The sequence below is a fragment of the Amphibalanus amphitrite genome, unplaced genomic scaffold (assembly GCF_019059575.1).
Source record: "Amphibalanus amphitrite isolate SeventyFive unplaced genomic scaffold, NRLGWU_Aamphi_draft 000128F_arrow, whole genome shotgun sequence".
NCBI lineage: Eukaryota > Metazoa > Arthropoda > Thecostraca > Balanomorpha > Balanidae > Amphibalanus > Amphibalanus amphitrite.
In genome coordinates, this window is record NW_024881623.1 from 128,271 (window position 1) to 146,700 (window position 18,430).

Consider the following 18,430-nt stretch of genomic DNA (forward strand, 5'->3'; position numbering starts at 1 on the left):
GACGATTAAGGGATAAGGGATACGCTGCACACATCAGGAACGCGAGGCTGCGGCTAGATATCGACCCGAGGAATCGATTGCGACCCTTATTTTGGCGATCAGACGAGCCTTTGAGCCTTGAGGCACTTTTGACGCGCCCCGTCCGTTAAGGGACGATTAAGGGATAAGGGATACGCTGCACACATCTGAAACGTGAGGCTGCGGCCCCATGTTGACGCGAGGAATCGATTGCGACCCTTATTTTGGCGATCAGGCGAATCCTTGAGGCACTTTTGACGCGCCCCGTCCTTTAAGGGAGGATTAAGGGATGAAGGAGGGGAGTTAGGCCAAAATAAGTGTCAAATTCGTGTTCCCCGCCCCCTAATTGACCCCTGGGGTGATTTTCCTGCCCATTTAGAGACTTTTCAAAAAGTCTCTAGATTTTTCAACTGGCCATTAGATCTGGCAATTGGGGTGACGTCTGCTAAGAGAGTACCAAATATCAGTAGCGCGGGCATATCAGTATCAGTATCAGCTATAGGTATATAGACCAGGGGCCGTATTCACGTCGACTTCGTAAGTCGATTTTCTTTCGTAAGTATAATTTGGTATTCACGTCGACACTTCTTAAGTTTTTATCGACGGAGTTTACGTGAATAAAAAAATTTACTTAAGAAGTAGGTCAAACTTAAGAAAATTCTTACGAAAATGATCGACGTGAATACGGCCCCAGACAGGCTCGGCCCCTACCGAATCTGTGCTGTGCTGAAGCTGTGCTGAATCTATGCCAACTTCCGTTACATTCGGTATACTCTGTAGAGCATCAGAAATCATAATATTTGCAAAAACCGTTTCAGTTTTTGTTTGTTTGTTTGTTATTTATAATGCCTTGTTTATAATTATCCGCCGCGAGCCGAGAAGTGGTGCATTAGGTGGTCTTCTAACCAGCTTCTAACGGCATATGTTTGATGACGTCTTCAATATTAATAATATTTTTTCCCGATTCTTTTTAATTTTGTTAATATTATTGTTAATATAATACGACCACAAAAAGCACAAAAGATTTGTATTTCTAGTTATCATTAGAAAAAGTACGGAAATCATCTTTGCAATGTGAAATTGAATCGGTAGCAACATAACTTGAAAATGGGCCAAGGATTGTGTGTTCTGTGAACAAATCATCACATTAGTTGCAATGATGTCATAGGTACACAAATCATTTTCTTTCAACGCTTTCAACAAAATGCTTTGCAAAATGCCATAATAGTTACGTTTGCGACGAACGGGGCGCAGATCAGTCAACAAATTTTGGTAAATTTGATCAATTTGATTTGTTAAGAAAATGGATAGAGAGTCAATAAATTTATTGCATTTTGTGTTTTCTGATGAATTTCAGGTCGAGGTCAGGTCAAGGTCATGTCAAGTGAGGTCAAATTTTGAAGTTGGTTGTTAAGGCCTAAAAATGTGTCTACTGTATACTGATTCAGTTTTTCACGGCAAATCGAATGATGCTATTTTTGTTCCCGTACGAAGTCTAGAAATAAAAAAATCATTATTCAAATTTTATGTGTGTCATGAATCGTAACATCATAAAATTTTGAATAACTCCCACATTTTATAACAGATTCTTCTAAAAATTGATATGTAGGTGCACATAGACCACTTCTTTGACATGTATTCCGTTTTTTTATACACTCAAAATTTTGGATTTTTTAAGTTTTTCCCAAGTCAGTTTTTTTGAAAAAAATTTGGGTTAAATCCAAAATTTGAAAAAAAGAATCGAGATAGCCATTTGATAGACAAAGTAGAATCATTTATAACCTTTTTTGTTAGGTCTTGGTTCTTGATTCCTTTAAAAATGAAGATGTTAGCGGCATTTGAAATATTGCCATTTTTTTAGGCAAAAATAGCGGACATGACGTCATTAAAACGTCATTTTCTAAAAAAATATCCGACGGGTTTCGCTCAAATTTTCAGGAAACATCTTTAGTTGATGTATGATTAGGAACTGAAAGTTTGACGTCACTGGCGCAACGCGTTTAGAAGTTATTGGCGAAAAACGGGAGGGTCGCCCCCGGCCCCCAGCGGGGCGCGGGTTAAGACTCGAGTCTATCTGTATCATAATCTTGTGTTGTCTGCTCCACAGGTGTTTGGCATAGATTTTAAGTCAATGAATGTCAGCAATCAGCATTTTGATGCAGTATTGCTTTTCTGACTACTTTTACATACAGACACCAGGCTGCTGTTGACTAACAATTTGTTTATTATAAGCCTGCCAGCAAATCTCTGCAACAAACTGAAGCAACTCTAAGCTCAAGTGATTGGATCAAGTAATATTTCAAGATGACAACATGCATTTTAGGGACTGGTGATGATTCTGAAGAGTACACTTGCCCAAGTCAGCCCTGGGATACAGAGAATATCTATTGCTGTGGGCTAAATGTGGCACAAATCTGTTGTGCAGAGGATGAGTATCACAAGATTGCTGAACATTCACATGAATTTGCTAAATGGTAATGTATGCTGTCAATTCTTTGCTGTCTCTGTCTTTCCTTCTTGCTGACCCACTGTTTCTCCTGGCCTGTTTTGCTGAAAGCTCTGGGTCACATGGTTTCCATGTCATCTGTTGTGTAAGGAGGTGCTGTCTCACATGGTTTTACTCCGACCTATTTGCTCATATGGTTTGCCTTTGACCTCTGATACTGCTCACATAGTTTCCTTGTGGTCTGTTGTGCAGGAAGGTGCTGGGTCACGTGGTTCCGCTGTGGTCTGTTGTGCAGGAAGGTGCTTGGTCACATGGTTTTGCTGTGGTCTGTTGTGCAGGGAACTGCTGGGTCACGTGTTATCGCTGACTCTGCTGGTGGTGGTTGGGATCACCTTCTGCCTCTGCTGCTACTGCTGCCCTTGCTGCCCGGCGTTTCGGCACCGGCAGTCGAGGGGACGCGTTATCCGCCCCCGTACGTACACAGACCGGCGCCACGGCTAGAACACTAATGTTGAACATTTCACACTTCTATTGAATGACTTGTAAATGATGACGACTGGTTTGATTGGTGGTTTTACTACATTACGGTTCTTAAACCATGCTGGGCTCTGACCTGCCACGCTGTGTCGTTTTTGCAGCCGACCCGTCGCTCGGTATGCAAATGAGGCCGATGGTGACGATGCGCCCTCCGCAGCCAGCCCCGCCGGGCGGCTCCCGGACGCACCCGCTGCCACCCATCGCTCCGTACCCGCAGCAGGGGGCTCCGTACCCCCAGCAGCCGGCGTATAACCCTCAGCCGGCGTACAACCCTCTGCAGTCGGCCACCTACCCGCAGCAGCCGTCGGCGCCGCCCCGGACATTCTCCAACTCGCAATCATCAGTGGACAGTACGCTTTCGGGTGAGTGGATGAATGGGTACCGTAACATGTAAATGAACCTGTATTGGAAGGCTTGTTGTAGCCAGCTGGACGTGTTTTGCCAGATTTCTGCCTGCAGTTAGCTTGTGTTCACTATGGCTCGTCGTTCGTTTCAGACGCGCCGCCGCCGTACCCCGGAGTGATAGCACAGCCGTCAGTCCACTGAGCAGGAGCGACTGGACTTTCCACTTGTCTTCACGTCCGCTAGAGCACCGACAAATCGGCCGTCATAACAGAATAACCATGACCTGTATCGTGATTGGTCCATTAGTCGTAAGTGCCCTGTGACTGGTCTGGGGCTGACTCGTGATGGTGAAGTCTGTCTGTCGTTTGGACTCAGGGACAAATGACCTGTCGTTGATGACCGTTTCTTCGGCCAAGGTCCTGTTCATCCATGGAGTTTGCCGTGTCGTTTACTTACTAGAGGTGAGAATCACAAATATGGTAACAGCCTAACAGGTAATCTCTAGAGTGAGTGAAGCGTCCTCACAGCCAGCGACGCACTGCTGTGTCGTGCTAGTAGCCTAAGCCGTCTAAGGTGGTATTTGCGATCAGACATGTGGGACCATACGCCCAAGTGATAATGGGCACTTCGGTGGAATGGATTCTGGATACGGATGAAGCTACCGAAACCCTGGCCTAGCCGTCCAACTCATTTAGTTAAAAAAAATCGATTTTATCAACAATATTTGAATGCCGTAGCTTCGTGCAATTTTGACTATCAAGGGCAACTTTGGCCCACCTCTGGAAAACTAATTTATTTTGCTGTAACTTTTTTACGCTTAGGGGAAATTGGGGCTAAACGGCCAGGGACGCCTACCATGACCGTCTTGCCCCACTTTCCCTAAGTGTAAAACGTTGCAGCAAAACAAATAAGTTTTCCAGGAGTGGGCCAAAATTGCCCTTGGTGGTCAAAGTTGCACGAAACTACGGTGCTGTTCGAATTTTTTCTTCTATTGTTGCATTTCCGATGTTCCACTTAGGTGGTTAGGTAGATTATACCTATGAACGGAATTAAAGCAATGCTGAGTGGTGGATTTTGGCTTTACTAGAAATGTGTAGCCTTGGGAACTTGCTAGAGCCATGGATTATTATTCAGTAGTTCAACCATAAAAAGACGTGAAGAGTTAGCATTGCAGTCTGATATGCATATGAACTGTCAAGTGTCAGTATTACAGCGCATATGCTGAATCTAGTTTTAGGGCACGTCTGCTGCTTTTTGGGCAGATTCTGTTTTGTTACCTCAGGTAATTTATTCGCTAACTAGATTTGCGTTTTATATCGTTATTTACGCATTGTGTCTCGCATTTATGTAGGTGGACATTTTTCTGGTGTCGGTGCGCACAGGCACCGTAATACTCAGGATTTAGCTGTTGATTTCGGGCTGTCACGCTGTGTTTGCAGTCTGTGTCTGCTAACCGACAGAACACCTAGTCAGTGTGCATCATTATCTGTATCATCGTGTGATGGAGGAATCTTGCCATGTAAGAGGACGTCATCGCACTTTTTGCCTTTTTTTTTTGTTGTTGTTAGTAATCCAAAATGAAGCGTCTACAGTACCAGAAATATTGCTAGACATTCAAACGCAATATCAGACGAATTTATGTGATTGGTACATGTGTAGGTACACGAAATGTGTAAACTAGTTACAAAGGGGGTTTATGCTGCAGACGTGTTTTAATCTAACCGTCGAAACTGAAGCGGAAAACTTTTGTTACTGCTTGCAGCTTAGTGTAAGTGCGCTGCATATTCGCTGATAAATGATACATCGTACAACTGCTGCATTGTTTTTTCTTTTTGTTGTCTCGAGGATTGACAATTAATTTGTGGACACAGCTCTCCTTTGAGCTCTCTCCTTAGCCTGTTGCATTTATCATTGTTCTCTTAATGTTTTGTCGCTTTTCTGAGAAACTGTTCGTAACGTGATTTACTAATCACAATGAATCATAAATATGTGGTAAATGTAGCGACTGACTGTGATGCTACGAACTGGTAGTATGTACACTCGTGACAATAAAGTTCCTTAAATGAACTTACTGTTGTGTGCATCACGAATGTCCAAGTAATCATAGCTGCGAAATGACACGAGCGTCTTTATGAACGAACTTCGAGCTGTGGGTTAGGGATTTTACCATTGCATTTTCCGTTAGTGATTTCAATAGATGTAAGATAAATGTAAGCATTAACATTGTAGGCGATGTTAATGCTATATAGGAATTTTGGAAAACACAGGTGACATCACTGAAATTCGTAGATGTGGAAACTGGAATGGTCTTAGAGTTGGGTGGCATGGCAACACATGCAGAGCCAGGGGAAGCTGGAATGAATCGAAGAAGAATGCAGTAAATTAGTGTCAGCATAACCGAATCCTTGAAATTGACGCAAGCTAGACAAAAATGGTGCACCGTGCTTTTTATGCTGCAGGAGCGCGCTGGAAAAAACGAGATCAAGATAGGTTGGTAAAGCATAAAAATAAAATATTTTGCTTCAGCCTCCAAATATGGTGAAAGTAACTGTGAATTAACAAGACTAGTTATCTAACGATGCAAGGGTACTTGTATAATCTTATTACGATGTCTGGCTTTTGGTTGCACTCCATCCAGGCTGGGTGCTTGATTTTGATTTCGATTTCATCTAATTTCAATTTGTTAGCAGTATTGCTATTTATTCCACTGTTATTTCTCTGTGGAAATTGGACATAAAATTACAGGGCCTTTTCTTACAAACCTGAGTGACTTTCGGGTTGTTAATGCAAGCATTTGTTCCCATTTACACCATTATGAGTTAGAAAACTAGGCCCTAGGCCAGGACCCTGTTTCACCGGTGATAGCAGCACGCTGCTATTCCATTTTGCGAGCTGACGTCACACTTCTGGTAGTGTTGGAGCGGAGGAATAGGCTTGTTGACGTCTCCATGGAAACCCAATTTGACACGTGTAATAGCAGCGTGCTGCTATCATCAGTGAAACATGGCCCAGGGGCCAGGCTCAGGCTGGGCTGTTGACTGTTGAGCATGGCAAAAGTTGATGAGCAGCATAAGCTAGGATGACAAATTTGTGCCAGACATAACAAGCAGATTGGAAATCTGCATGAGTGCAGTCTGTATCAAACAAGATCTAAACTTTTCCGTCATCAAATTTAGATGTTTGCACTTTTGATGTGTAAAATGCAACAAATGATTAATAATCCCCGGTGAACACAGCTGAATGTCATTTATTCTCTTTGACAACAATGCGCCCGCATAGTAGTTCAGTTATCACCTCACCATACCAAGGCCCACACCACTTCACTTGAAATCTGCTCCATGAAAGTGACACTGAAAATCTGCACTGCAACATGCACCTTCTTAGTGTCTCTGCACCAGCAAGAAGATCCCACTGAAATTACCATACCTTGCAGTCAGAATGCAGGTCATCCAGTCATTAGCGTCGCCACGGGGGGGCAAGCGGGGCAGCTTGCCCCCCCAACCTCGGACCGGGCACCCCCTGAGATCGATACAGATCCGATGAGATTTTGGAGTCGGGAAAAAATGGGGGTACCTTTCTGAGAATGCCTGTGAGGTCAGACTCGGTTGGAGCGTGCAGTTCAAACCAGAATCTGACTCGCAGTCGCCAAAATCTTCAAGACTCCGAGTCCAGACTCGGAAATGTCAATGCTGTGATTCAATCCATGTTCCTAGTTCGTTCTTTATTGCATTTTACAGCTGATTTTCATAAGTTTTGGAGTGCTGACACAATTTTCGTTTAAAGCGTGAAACGAAATCTTCGCAGCCTTTCTCAACTCTCGTCAAATGTCTGCGACAGGCTCAAGTACCGTACAAGTGTCGCAGGGCTCATGAGCTTGCTTTAAACAAAGGCTCCTAAGGAGCTCCACTGAGCCCTAAAGAAGCTTTCAGAGGGCCCAAACCGGCCTCTGAAAGTCCCACTGATGTCCATGTTCTCTGAGGGCCCATACAGGGATCTTTGAGCCTTCGAACATTTCTGAGAACCTTAACTGTCCTCTGATAGTTCAGCCAAACTTTTGAGGCGACAGACTTTGCTACAGGGCTGCGGAGTCGGAGTCGGAGTCGGAGTCGGTCGGAGTCGACAGTTGTGACCAGAGTCGGAGTCGGAGTCGGAGTCGATTTTAGAAACCCGAGCCGGAGTCGGAGTCGGAGTCACCGAAAATCTGTCGACTCCGCAGCCCTGCTAGGTCTGTGGAGTCGGAGTCGGGAGTTGGAGTCGGTCGGAGTCGACAATTCTGCCCGGAGTCGGAGTCGGAGTCGGAGCTGGTTTTTGAAAGCCGGAGTCGGAGTCGGAGTCGGAGTCGCCGAAAATCCATCGACTCCGCAGCCCTGCAGTTTGCTAACCCCAAGCCGGCATCTGAGGGGTCACAGCTCACGTGTCCCTCTGAGGTCCGCAACACATGTTTATTATGTCCCTACGTAGGGTCCTTAGGGATTCGACACAATCCCCGAGCGTTCACACTGTTATCCTAGGGTTCCACCACCCTGGGCCTAGTCTCCTAGCGCCCGCCGCCCACACTGGCTTCTGAGGGCCTCACCTTGGGCTCGGAAAGCCCTAAATAAAGCACCACGTACACGTACATTTTTGAGGTGACCCACGCCGATCTCCGGGATCCTAAGCATGCTTCTGAGAGTCAGCACTGACTCTGAGTGGCCTGAAATGGCTTGGAAGTCCCAAGCCTGTTTCTAAGGGATCCCTTGCCGCTATGCCGTGCGTAACTTTTGTTTCCGTTTAACAGTTTTTATTCGTGTTTGCAGCGCTTCCTTTCGCACGAAAAACGAGAAACTTTTGTTCACACTCGAGTGAACAAAACACTTCCTCTCACTGGAGCAAAGATGAATTACTTCCGATTCACACTTCCGACACTCACTCTCCGCCGAATGCCCAACTTAGCTACGATCGGCGGCTGGGATAAGCCCTATGCATTTCACGCAAAACCTCTGCATGCATGCGTGAATGTAGGCTTTAGCAGGGTGATCCGATAAAATGGACCATTTTTCACCTTTTTCTGGGTAATGATCATGAGCGTCGAGCGTCTGCACAGGGGCCCTCTGCAGTGCGTCGGCAATCGCAGCCACTATTATATAATTCTACCAGTCGTTTTTTGTCATGAAATTTCAAAATTTCGAATTTTTCTATAAAAAATTACATGTCATAGCTAGAAGGAAACCTTTGTCACCATTTGATTCCTCGCACCATTGCGCGTCGAATGATATGTAAAACGAGTGAGTAAAGACTGGGGAAAGGCAAGTTTTAACACAACAGTTGATTTTGCCCCCCCCCCCCCAACCGAAAATCTCTGGCGACGCCTATGCATCCAGTCCAAAGATTCTTAATTCTCAAATCCAAGTTGTGGGCTAATTCAAATTTAAATGCTGTTCATATAACACAAACAACATCACCTCCCATCACCTTGAGGATTCACACCTTTCACCCCATTTCATGTTACCCTTCAAACATTGTGTTGCCCACTCAGTATTTGTACATATTATTGTCAGTAGTCCTGGCAGGAAAAGTCTGTGGTTGTTGGTCAATGAATAATAAAAGCTTCTGCAGCCAGCGAATGGGACAGACTATGTGGCAGACACCGGCGGCCGGCGGCAAAGCCGAAGAGGGTGCTCTGCTCGGTATATTTCATCTGATAGCGCGCGGAATTGGCTTCATTTTGGTGTTATATGATATCCTGATCATTTTTGGATGCTTGGGTCCATCTCCATAGAATTAGACATCCAGTGGTCTGGTCAATATGGCTAATCATCCATCATCCTGTCAATCAAGACCATCTAAACGGATAAATTCCTGGTCTGGCATCTTGCCCCCCCCCCCCTTTAATTCCCTCTGCTCGTTTCCGCCGCATATGAGTTCCTTGTGTGTTTTGAACTACGTCACAGCGCAAACAAACAAAAGGGTTTGCATGCGAAGCAGCCTTCACTGCTGCGGTGCTGTAAGCACCGATATGGTGTCACTAAATCTGCGTGTCGTGGTCGTTTTTAGTAACTCAAGAGAAAGTGAAACTGCGGCCCGCTCAAGGCGTGTAGCCGCTCACTGTACGACCCGTCACTGTCACCTGACCGTCACCTTTCCATGCCCCTTCTCTCCCATGTATTGCAGGCACGTCGGGGCCGCGCTGTGTGGACTGGCCAGCTGACGGCGCCGCCAGCGGACTGCGGTCGGCGCCAGCTGACTGCGGCTGCCGCCGTCCAGTCGGCGGTCGGCTCCCGGTCGGGTCGGGTCTCTCCGCCAGGTGTGTGCCGCGATCGCCGGTGACGCGTCCCTCCGCGCCGCCACCGTCCGACTCGCCACCATGTTGCGCAAATTCCGACATCACACCTGCAAGATCGTGCTGGCCACCTCGCTGGTCTGGCTGCTGGTGGACGTGGCAGTGCTCATGTACTATGCGGACAGCGGCTCGGCGCCGTCGGGCCGGTCGGCGGCGCGGGCCGAGAGAGACGGCGCCGCCGCCGCGGACGGGTCACGACCCGGTGGCAAGCGAGAGGCACTGGCCCTGGCCCACTCACTCAACAGCCTGGCCTACGACCGGTCAGCGCTGGTGCGTTGGGAGCCGGCGGCCGTAGTGCCCGAAAAACCGGGCCAGCCCGGCGAGATGGGCGAGCCAGTGCACATTCCGCGCGACAAGCGGGACGAGATGAACGAAAAGTTCAAGGAGAATCAGTTCAACCTGATGGCGAGTGATATGATCTCGCTGAACCGGTCGCTGCCCGACGTGCGACTGGACGGGTGAGTACCTACCGAATTCACATCAACCATTACTGAATCATGATGCACACACAGATCGCAGACATCTCTGTACAGTACCTACCGATTGCAGGCGCTGGAGAACATGGAGTCTGGTATTCATGACACTTCTATCGTTCTACGGGAATCACAAACTAAGCACGGGTTCCCGTGTGATCGGCTGGCCTGTAACAGTGGCTAGGCCGAAACCCCAATTCTGCGAAGTCCTTGAGCACTTTTGAGTTGCATTTGATAGCGATCAGTACCAATGTAGGAAAACTAAACCCTGAGGAAGACTGAGTGCTGCCTAATGCACCCATCATTGCTCACCTTCGTGCTTGCACACTGGACATTCGCACCAACCGTATTACGTAATTTGGTGTAATCCATCCGGTACTTAACAATCCCGGATGTAATGGCGACAAAGTCGGAACGTGGCTGGTGTAGGCTCACATTCACATTCTCCCATGGAGCTATGTCTGACTTTGGTTACCCACCGTAGCGACGCTCTATCAGCGTGTGTGAGACACTGCGCTCAGCCACGCTCACGCTCACGCTATAGAGTGCTCGTGCCGGTCGCTGGGCATGCACGCGACTTTACAGCTGTCGCTCGGCTGTATCCGCACCGGTACCATAAACGGATGTGTTACACGTGATCCCATTATCGGACAGGCCTGTCCGCGAAAGCCCGGTCCACACGATAGCGTTTCTTTGCTCGCTCATTCATCAACTCTCCAACTGATCGTTGTCTGTGTTGATGCATTTTGATCTGATCGCGATCTGATGAGTCGATTTCGGCGCCAGAAGCCCCGGTAACATCCTGTCTGGCTTTCGTTTACCGTTTTCCTACTAGGCGAGGCATTACTCGGTTCGTTACACGGTGAATCGTACGTTCACTTTCCCGGTTGGCTACCACCTCCCCGTCTACGCCACGCCATGGACTGCAGCATACGGTGGGCACTGTTGGTTGCTAAATTCCTCGACTGTCGCCGCTGTATTCAGACTGTCGCCGGCTTCTGCCGCTCCTCCCAATCCTGTCCTGGGTCGAACACCTCAACTCAGGCATGCGTGACCGCTGACGCCGCGAGGATGTCCTGGAGCTGCGCCGAGCCGCGGTGCGTCTTGCACGTGACCACTGGTCGGGCCGGTCCGAGCGGCGGCGGCCGGAGGCCGGTGACCGGGGCGCCGACCGGCCCACCGCCCGCGCGCCCAACCGGTTAACGGGGATAGCGGCCAGCACCTGCCGCCCGACCATTGTGCCACGGACGGTCCGGCGGTGCGGCGGCGGCCGGCGGCAGACATCTGCCGACTGTCGGCGTCTGTCACGGGCGTCACGGGTGTCACGCCCGGCCCATCTGCCGTCATGTGGCCGCCCCGTGCCGAGGCTGTCGTCTGTCGTCGATGGGGCGCTGTGTTACGCTGCATCACGGACCGTCGTCCGTGAATCTGTTGTCGCCGTCCGGAGACAATGCGCCGGACACGGCCTCACAGACATGTGGCCATGACGCTCCACTCAGCGGTCATTCACTGCGGAGCAACGGGGCGCCAGTAGCGGACGGATAGAACAGAACATACAGCTGGTAATGAACGCTCAACAGAACAGCGCGCCAACAGAGGACAGGTGGAACAGAACAGAACAGACCACCTCTAATGAACATGCTAGACAGAAACGAGCGGGGCTAAAGTTGCTGATGGTTTGAACGTCCTCGTGAACGCCCGACGCGAATACAGGAGTATGTTGGACCAAAGATAGTGTTATTTGGAAGCTGGTTCATCATAGCTGGGTGTCAGTTTAGTTAATGACTCTCACAGAGCAACATGTGACTGACCAGTAAGGACCGGAAACCTCTCTGAAATCGACTGAGCTCTCGAGCATCGCGCTCCAACTAAGTGCCCATTTGAGCCTGGGCTGATACGTGACTTGGGAGCGCACGCTTTAAAGTGGGCGTGCTATCCTTATTGTGTCTGCTGGACGTGTTTTTGGGCAGTATAGCTTGTTTAGTATTCGGAAGACTTTCGACCATTCCAGACGCTCAGAATCTAAAGCTGTAGCATTATCCATCAGTAAGATGCAAGTTGAAGTGATACAGCTGTTTGGGGCTCACGTTAAGTCCTGGTGTTATGTGCTAGTTGCAGTAGCACAGAGAATCTGCTACGATTTGACCGCAGATTTTGCAGGACGGCTGACCTACTACGGATCGACTACGCGCTGTAGATTGCAGAATCGTGCTACATATAAAACAAATTTAATAACTAAAACGTTATTTGACGTATCACCGTATCGGCTAATATTGTTCGCATAATAGCTGGCGAATTGCGTGTCGGGCTATCCCTTGAGACCTGAACCGAATCCAATGTCTTCCTCCTCATGTGTGACTGCCAACGGTCATCCGATCGTAAAGTTTCAGCTCCATTAGAGACGACATCGTCCGCTATCCTGAAAAGTCAATTCACGATCCGGCATTGGTCAGCCGTCGAGCAAAATCTACGGTCCGGTCCCATTGTGTGCCCACGGTACCGTCGTGGGTACTCAATGGAGCGTCCATGGCATTTGGCGACGCTAGTATGTCCTAATTGGGCAATGTCCAACAGTGATGTGTATTCAGGACGTCGCTGATCCTATCATGCTATTGTCGCTATTGTGAGCGCACGGAAAGGCGTGACAACGGTGGGGTATAAGTGGACCGAATGGCCTCATTTGCGGCATCGAAGACTCGTTGAATCGATACGAATGGCCTAGAAATGATCTAGTATGCCGGTACACAGAACGCTTGTTTGCTTTTAGTTTTATCGCCCGGCAACACTCCACTCCAGCGGCTTACCCGGTCGGCACAAGTGCTTTCGTTGCCAGTTCGCGCAATGCTGCTACTCTACAAAGGCTAACGGCAACTATCACACTTTCAGTGAGGCCTGTTTTCTAATGACACGGTGGTTGTGCATGGTAGATGGCTGGTCAATGGTCTTCGTTCGTGGTATGGCAACAGGGTGTCGTGGCAGCCACGTCACCATTCGATAGCCGTTGTCAGCGCTGGCCGCTGCCGTAGTTACGTTCGGAGAAGAGGCGGCAGACGCACCCTCTCTCACTCTCCCTCCCCCCCCTCTCTCTCTCTCTCTCTCTCTCTCTCTCTCTCTCTCTCTCTCTCTCTCTCTCTCTCTTTCTCTCCCTCTTCTCCTGGGCGGCTGTGGGTACCTGACGGCCACGGAGAGACGTGCTGTCATGCTGTATGGACAACTTGAAACTCGACATGAGTCATGTGTACGAATTGGCGAGAGATAGTCTGTAGAATGACTTACTCTGTCATTGTCTCACCGCCCTGGTTTTATGCTATTATGGCGTGCTTGACCTTCCGGCGTATTGTCTCGGCATAATTCGTCACTTGAAATTATTACGACACTGAAACAGTCGTCTGGGATTATGTTTCCCCAATTTAGGCTGAGATAATGAGGTTGAAATTGTTGGGCTATTAATTGTTCCGGTTTGTCTCCCCCCTTGCTGTTCGCTCTACTAGGCCGTAGTTTCGGCAGGACGGAACTTCGATACAAAAGCGGCCTGTCAATAACTGCAGTCATGTTTCTTATTCCTCGCCTCATGAACCGTCTGCTATTGCTGACGTGCGTTCCGTCAACTATGTTCGTTGACGTGTACCGATCATTGATGACGTTTACCGACCTCCGGTGACGTGTAAGGACCTCTGATTGGTGTCATCGCTCGACTTCTGGGACCGGGGTGGAGTTTCCTGTCGCCAGCTCCTCACATCCTCCATGGGGCGGTGCCGACCGCGGCTGGCAGCTCCGACCGTCACCTAGTGACAATGCCGGCCGGCCTCCGCGGCGCGGCGCTAACGGTGCCGCTATTGGCGCACCGTGACGCGCCACATTGGCCGCGGCACGTGGCACGTCACGTCTGTTACAGCATGTTCGGCCACGTCACGTCTGGGGCGTCACGTCTGCGGATGCATGAACAGGCTCATCGGTGGGGGTGGGGTGGGGGGGGGGGGGTCTTGATATACCTAGATTAAATAGGCTGCTCCTCAGTAATTACTTGTATAATGTGCGCCGATGGAAGTGTTTCTCTTTCTCCCCACCAGAGTAGGTGGATGCATGAATTTCCACTAGCCAGTGCTTCACTGAAAGAAGTGGACCTCCACCAACCTTCATCGGTGGAGCGAAACATCAACGGGCACAGCACGGGAAGTTCAACGTTATCTGCGACAGTTATGGCGCATTGCTGATGATTGAAGACTCACCTATAATGGCCGTTTACTGGGGAAATATCGACGGCTCGTTACCGCGCTTTTCACTCTCAATTCTACCTCAAATTTGTAGACCGATCCCGTTTAGTCGTGGAGCCGGTCGTTATGGGTGTCCAATAGAGTGTTGTCTCGACGGATTCTAAGCATGTGTGATGTTTTTGGGCTATGTCCAGTGGTTGTGTGACCGTGACCGACTATTGACGGTGGGTAAATGGTCAATTTGTGGGCGGTGTCCAGCTCTGTTGTGGTTGGTTACTGGTGTGTGTATCAGTGTGGTATGTGGGCGGTTGCTCACTGTGGACGGCGTTCCACTGTGGTTGGTGGGTGTATCAGTGTGGTCTGTATCTCTCAATGTGGATGGTTGGGTAGATGGTGTTTTGTGATGGTGTGCGTTGCCATGACTGACCATCAGTGGCCAGTGACCACTGACCAATATGTGGGCGTGCCACCGACCGCCGCCGGGCGTGGGCCTGACATCTCATCTGGCGGCTACTGTGGCGGCGTGGGACCATTATCAGCTCGAGTACCACACCATTTGTATTACTCAGCTGCAGTAATAACGCCCGACCGTAATACCCGCCCGTTTCCAGCTGCCGTCGCCTCAAACACATGTCGTCTGTTGTTACCGGACGGTGTTTATTGCTGTAAGAGCGGTTTCATTGGACGGCTTTCCAGCCACGTCAGTCCACCGGACCGTGCGGCGGTGTCACCGGCTGGAGGAGCGGGAAAAGGAAAAGAATTACTTAGCATGACAATGAAAAGAGCAACTAGACCATTTCGGCCTTGTGCGGGGATGATCCAGTTAGACTCCTTTCCAAGTGGGGTTCGCCGGCGCCAACTGTGCAGACTCCGGCCAGTGATGGTCCGATAAGCCGTGTAGCCATGTCCCGTTGCAGCAAGGCGTTGATCCTGATAATGTGAGAGATGCAGGCCGCACTCTCATATCCGTCCGACTTTTTAAAACTTTCACTTCTTGTCGTTGCCAGTGCCATATGTTCCCGCTCTAAGCCGGTATGAAAGACAGCGATGCCATTGTGTCCAGCACTGCTTCAAAAATGCCTTGAAAGTAATTTCAACGCGGTCTAGATCAACCGAGCTTGTTATGGATGGGTGATTGATGATTGTTTAGCTACCTTTGCACTATCTGCAGAGTGGCAGCTAGCATCAATTTATACTCAGCTAGGTTCCGGGATTCCCGCCACGGCATCCCCGGTGGACATCAGAGTCCAGGGAGCATTATTCATTGCACTTTGCCACTTTGAATACAAACCATTCCTGTCATGCATGTGCATAAATTGGGAGCATGCATCATGCTGCTGCAGTAAATGGCCCTTTTGCGGCCGACGTGCCGAGAATCGGTCGAGTGAAATGAATGTAACCGGGATATGGAACCTGACTGTCCTGGCGATTTCCTTACAAAAGTGGTAAGAGGTTCTGGGTGATGCATTGCGGTCTCCGTTACGGAACGGCAGCCTTTGTCGTCCATTATTCCGGGCAGATCAATGCTCTACTTCCGGTCGCTGCATAGTGAATATGGGCCTGTATTCTGCCGGCCATCGATCGTTGGGTCTATAGCCTTTGAATTCTTAACATCCACGACTGTGGACCAATCTAATGCGCTATTCATCACACTCCTGAGTGGTGGTCGTCAAAAACCTAGTCTGAAGACCCTACAGAAGTGACTAATCTGCTGTACCTTTTTGTAATATCCCCTTTACATGGCTGGTGCCGGGTGTTCTGAATAGGATGGTTGGTCCCTTTTAATTCTATTCACGTGTGCGCCAGTGGTCTTAGGCCGGTCTGCTGCGCGGAAGCAGGGTCCACTCTTCTACCCTGTGCTGCCCACCTGTGTTGCGTAATGTATGTACGTCAAGAGTAGAGGATACACGCAAATTCACATCATCTTTCTCCTTAGCGTCATGCGATGCTGTTTGCCTCCACTTCTGTTCAGCTATTTCAATCGGTCACCATATGATCCCGCCACTCAATATCCCTAGCCGAACTCTCCTCCGCCACCCCCGCGCCAACGGTGACCGGATGTCTAGAGCTGTGCCTCTCCGGACGAGCGAGACGGGTCGGACCGGTCCCGTTATCGCAGGACCAGTTTGTGATGCGACTCACCGGTCGTGCTTTGTCGGCCGTGTCTGTGGAACGCTGTTCGTGACTCGGTCGGCTGTTGATATACTGATTGACTTGTCTATAACAGCTCGCTGGTCGTGGCTCGGATCACTTTTGGGTCCACCTATTGGCTCGTCCGATGTGGATTGGCAGTCGTAGCTCTCCTGTCGTGGCTCGCCGACTGTATTCGTGACTCGTCTGTCAGTCTTGACTCAGCTCGATCACCTGTGGGTCCACCCATTTGTGGCTGGTTGGCTGTGTCTCGCCAGTCGTGGCCCTTCGTTCGTGCTCGCCGCTGACCCACCAGCCCTGGCTCTCGCTCTCCTCAGCCCCGCGTTGCTGTCCAGTGTAGATAGCGGCCGCCGAGCCTGGGCGCCGACCAGACTATACAGCACCACAGACGTATCTGACGGAGCTGTATGGGGGCCCTAATCAGCCGCCGCGCCGGCAGGAGAGTGATGGAGAGGCTCGTCCCGTGACATTGCCGGCTATGGGGCTCGGGAACAAGTCCTCTGGGAGAAACTTTCCGCTCGAATTTGGGAATGTTTGCTGGAAGAAATAAAACGGAAGAAAACTACTATTTAATACACTATTTATGATTGTTAGTCCCAAAAAATAAAATCGTCCAAGTTGAGCAGTGGAACTTTTCAGATGTGCTTAGTTCTGAAAGGTTGACTTTTTTACACCTCCTCGGCTACCTGCCTCAACTACCTTATGCATTGTGGCTAACCTTTGCAATTCTTCCTCCATGGTGCTATTCGTTATCAATATCATTCCCTGATCGCTTGCGGCTATCCCGTTTACGCTTCGCCTAACTCGATTAATACCGTTTTTACTTACATCTACACGACAGAAAAACGACATTAGGCACGGTGCACCTGCACCATGTCCAGTCATCGACTGGTTTGGCGGCTAGCAGGCCCTTTACAGGGTGGGGCAGCATAATCGGGAATAAATATGAAACGGGATTATTTGGTCATGAATTTAAAAATATAGCTCCAAGCACTATTTTAACAACATCCCATCAATCGGTCACCTTTTACCTATCCCTCATCCTATTTGACCGCCCTTCGCGTCGATGACCTTCTCAAGGCGGGTCCAAAAGCACGCGCATGCACGTGCAGCCTCCTGCTTGTCCATGATCGCCCATCAGCTTCGTACCTTGCACTGAAGACCGTTTTTACTGATGATAAGTTGTTCATTAAACTTCTACCAAAAAACGCTCCATATAAAGAATTTGGTCGGATTTAAATCGGCGGAGTTGAAGGACCAGAAGTTTTTGGTTCATCTCAGGTGGAGGTGCCCTACACAATAACATGTCGTCCTCACTGCAGTACCAGCACGGACAGAGTCCTCGTAAGACGTGATCTGGACCGTCAGTGATCCTCTCTTCCGACGACTCCACGTGAGTCTGCCAGAGTGTGGATGTATTTACCAGAGGTGCTCGTTTTATCCGGGCTCGATGAAGTAGGGTGCACCACGTGCACCTCCCTTGAAGACCACCCATAGGTCCATCACCTCAACAGGATGTTTACTTTGCATGACCGCTGCAATATTCTCGATACAATCCCCTATATGGCATGCCATTCTTTTTTATCGTATTCCAGTCGGTGATAAGATTTTTGGTCGCTGAAGTTTTGAACATTGTTTCTTTTTAATATGCTCAAGAGCTTCTTCCTTATATTCAAGTGAGTCATCTTGTATGTCCTCTGCTAAGAGTTATTTTACGACGATTACGTTAACTTTTTGTCCTAAGTATCCCCACACAATCCTTATCGTCCGTGATAACACGTTGACCTGTCCAGCAACCTTTACGTGGAATGGCATTGTTTTAAACAAAATGTTCTTGTTTTACTCGTTTAACATTAGTGTCTATGGGCGCGCGCAAAGCACTTGGAGCACCGTCGAACTATTTTGCTGCTCTTTTCCAGGAAGTTGC

General features: G+C 49.1%; 1 protein-coding gene and 1 long non-coding RNA gene across 6 annotated transcripts in view; both read left to right on the forward strand.

The window, feature by feature from the left end:
- The first annotated feature begins 483 nt into the window (after nucleotides 1-483).
- On the forward strand, nucleotides 484-5,163 carry LOC122381838. Of its 3 annotated transcripts, none has more exons than XR_006256590.1 (5): nucleotides 484-520; nucleotides 2,126-2,492; nucleotides 2,803-2,936; nucleotides 3,103-3,363; nucleotides 3,498-5,163. It is a non-coding gene; the product is annotated as an uncharacterized LOC122381838 (long non-coding RNA). The 3 variants fall into 3 exon arrangements; XR_006256591.1 differs by having other exon boundaries at nucleotides 501-555; XR_006256592.1 differs by lacking the exon at nucleotides 484-520 and adding an exon at nucleotides 642-656.
- Nucleotides 5,164-5,686: 523 nt separating this feature from the next.
- Nucleotides 5,687-18,430, forward strand: part of LOC122381839 (polypeptide N-acetylgalactosaminyltransferase 5-like) — a 66,396-nt gene continuing 53,652 nt past the window's right edge. The window contains exons 1-2 of one of the 3 annotated variants that reach the window (XM_043366539.1): nucleotides 5,687-5,836; nucleotides 9,497-10,123. In XM_043366539.1, coding sequence (XP_043222474.1) covers nucleotides 9,690-10,123 — 434 coding nt within the window. In that variant the 5' untranslated portion in view covers nucleotides 5,687-5,836; nucleotides 9,497-9,689. The remainder of the gene's footprint in view (nucleotides 5,837-9,496; nucleotides 10,124-18,430) is intronic. The other 2 variants (XM_043366538.1, XM_043366537.1) reach the window with 2 other exon arrangements.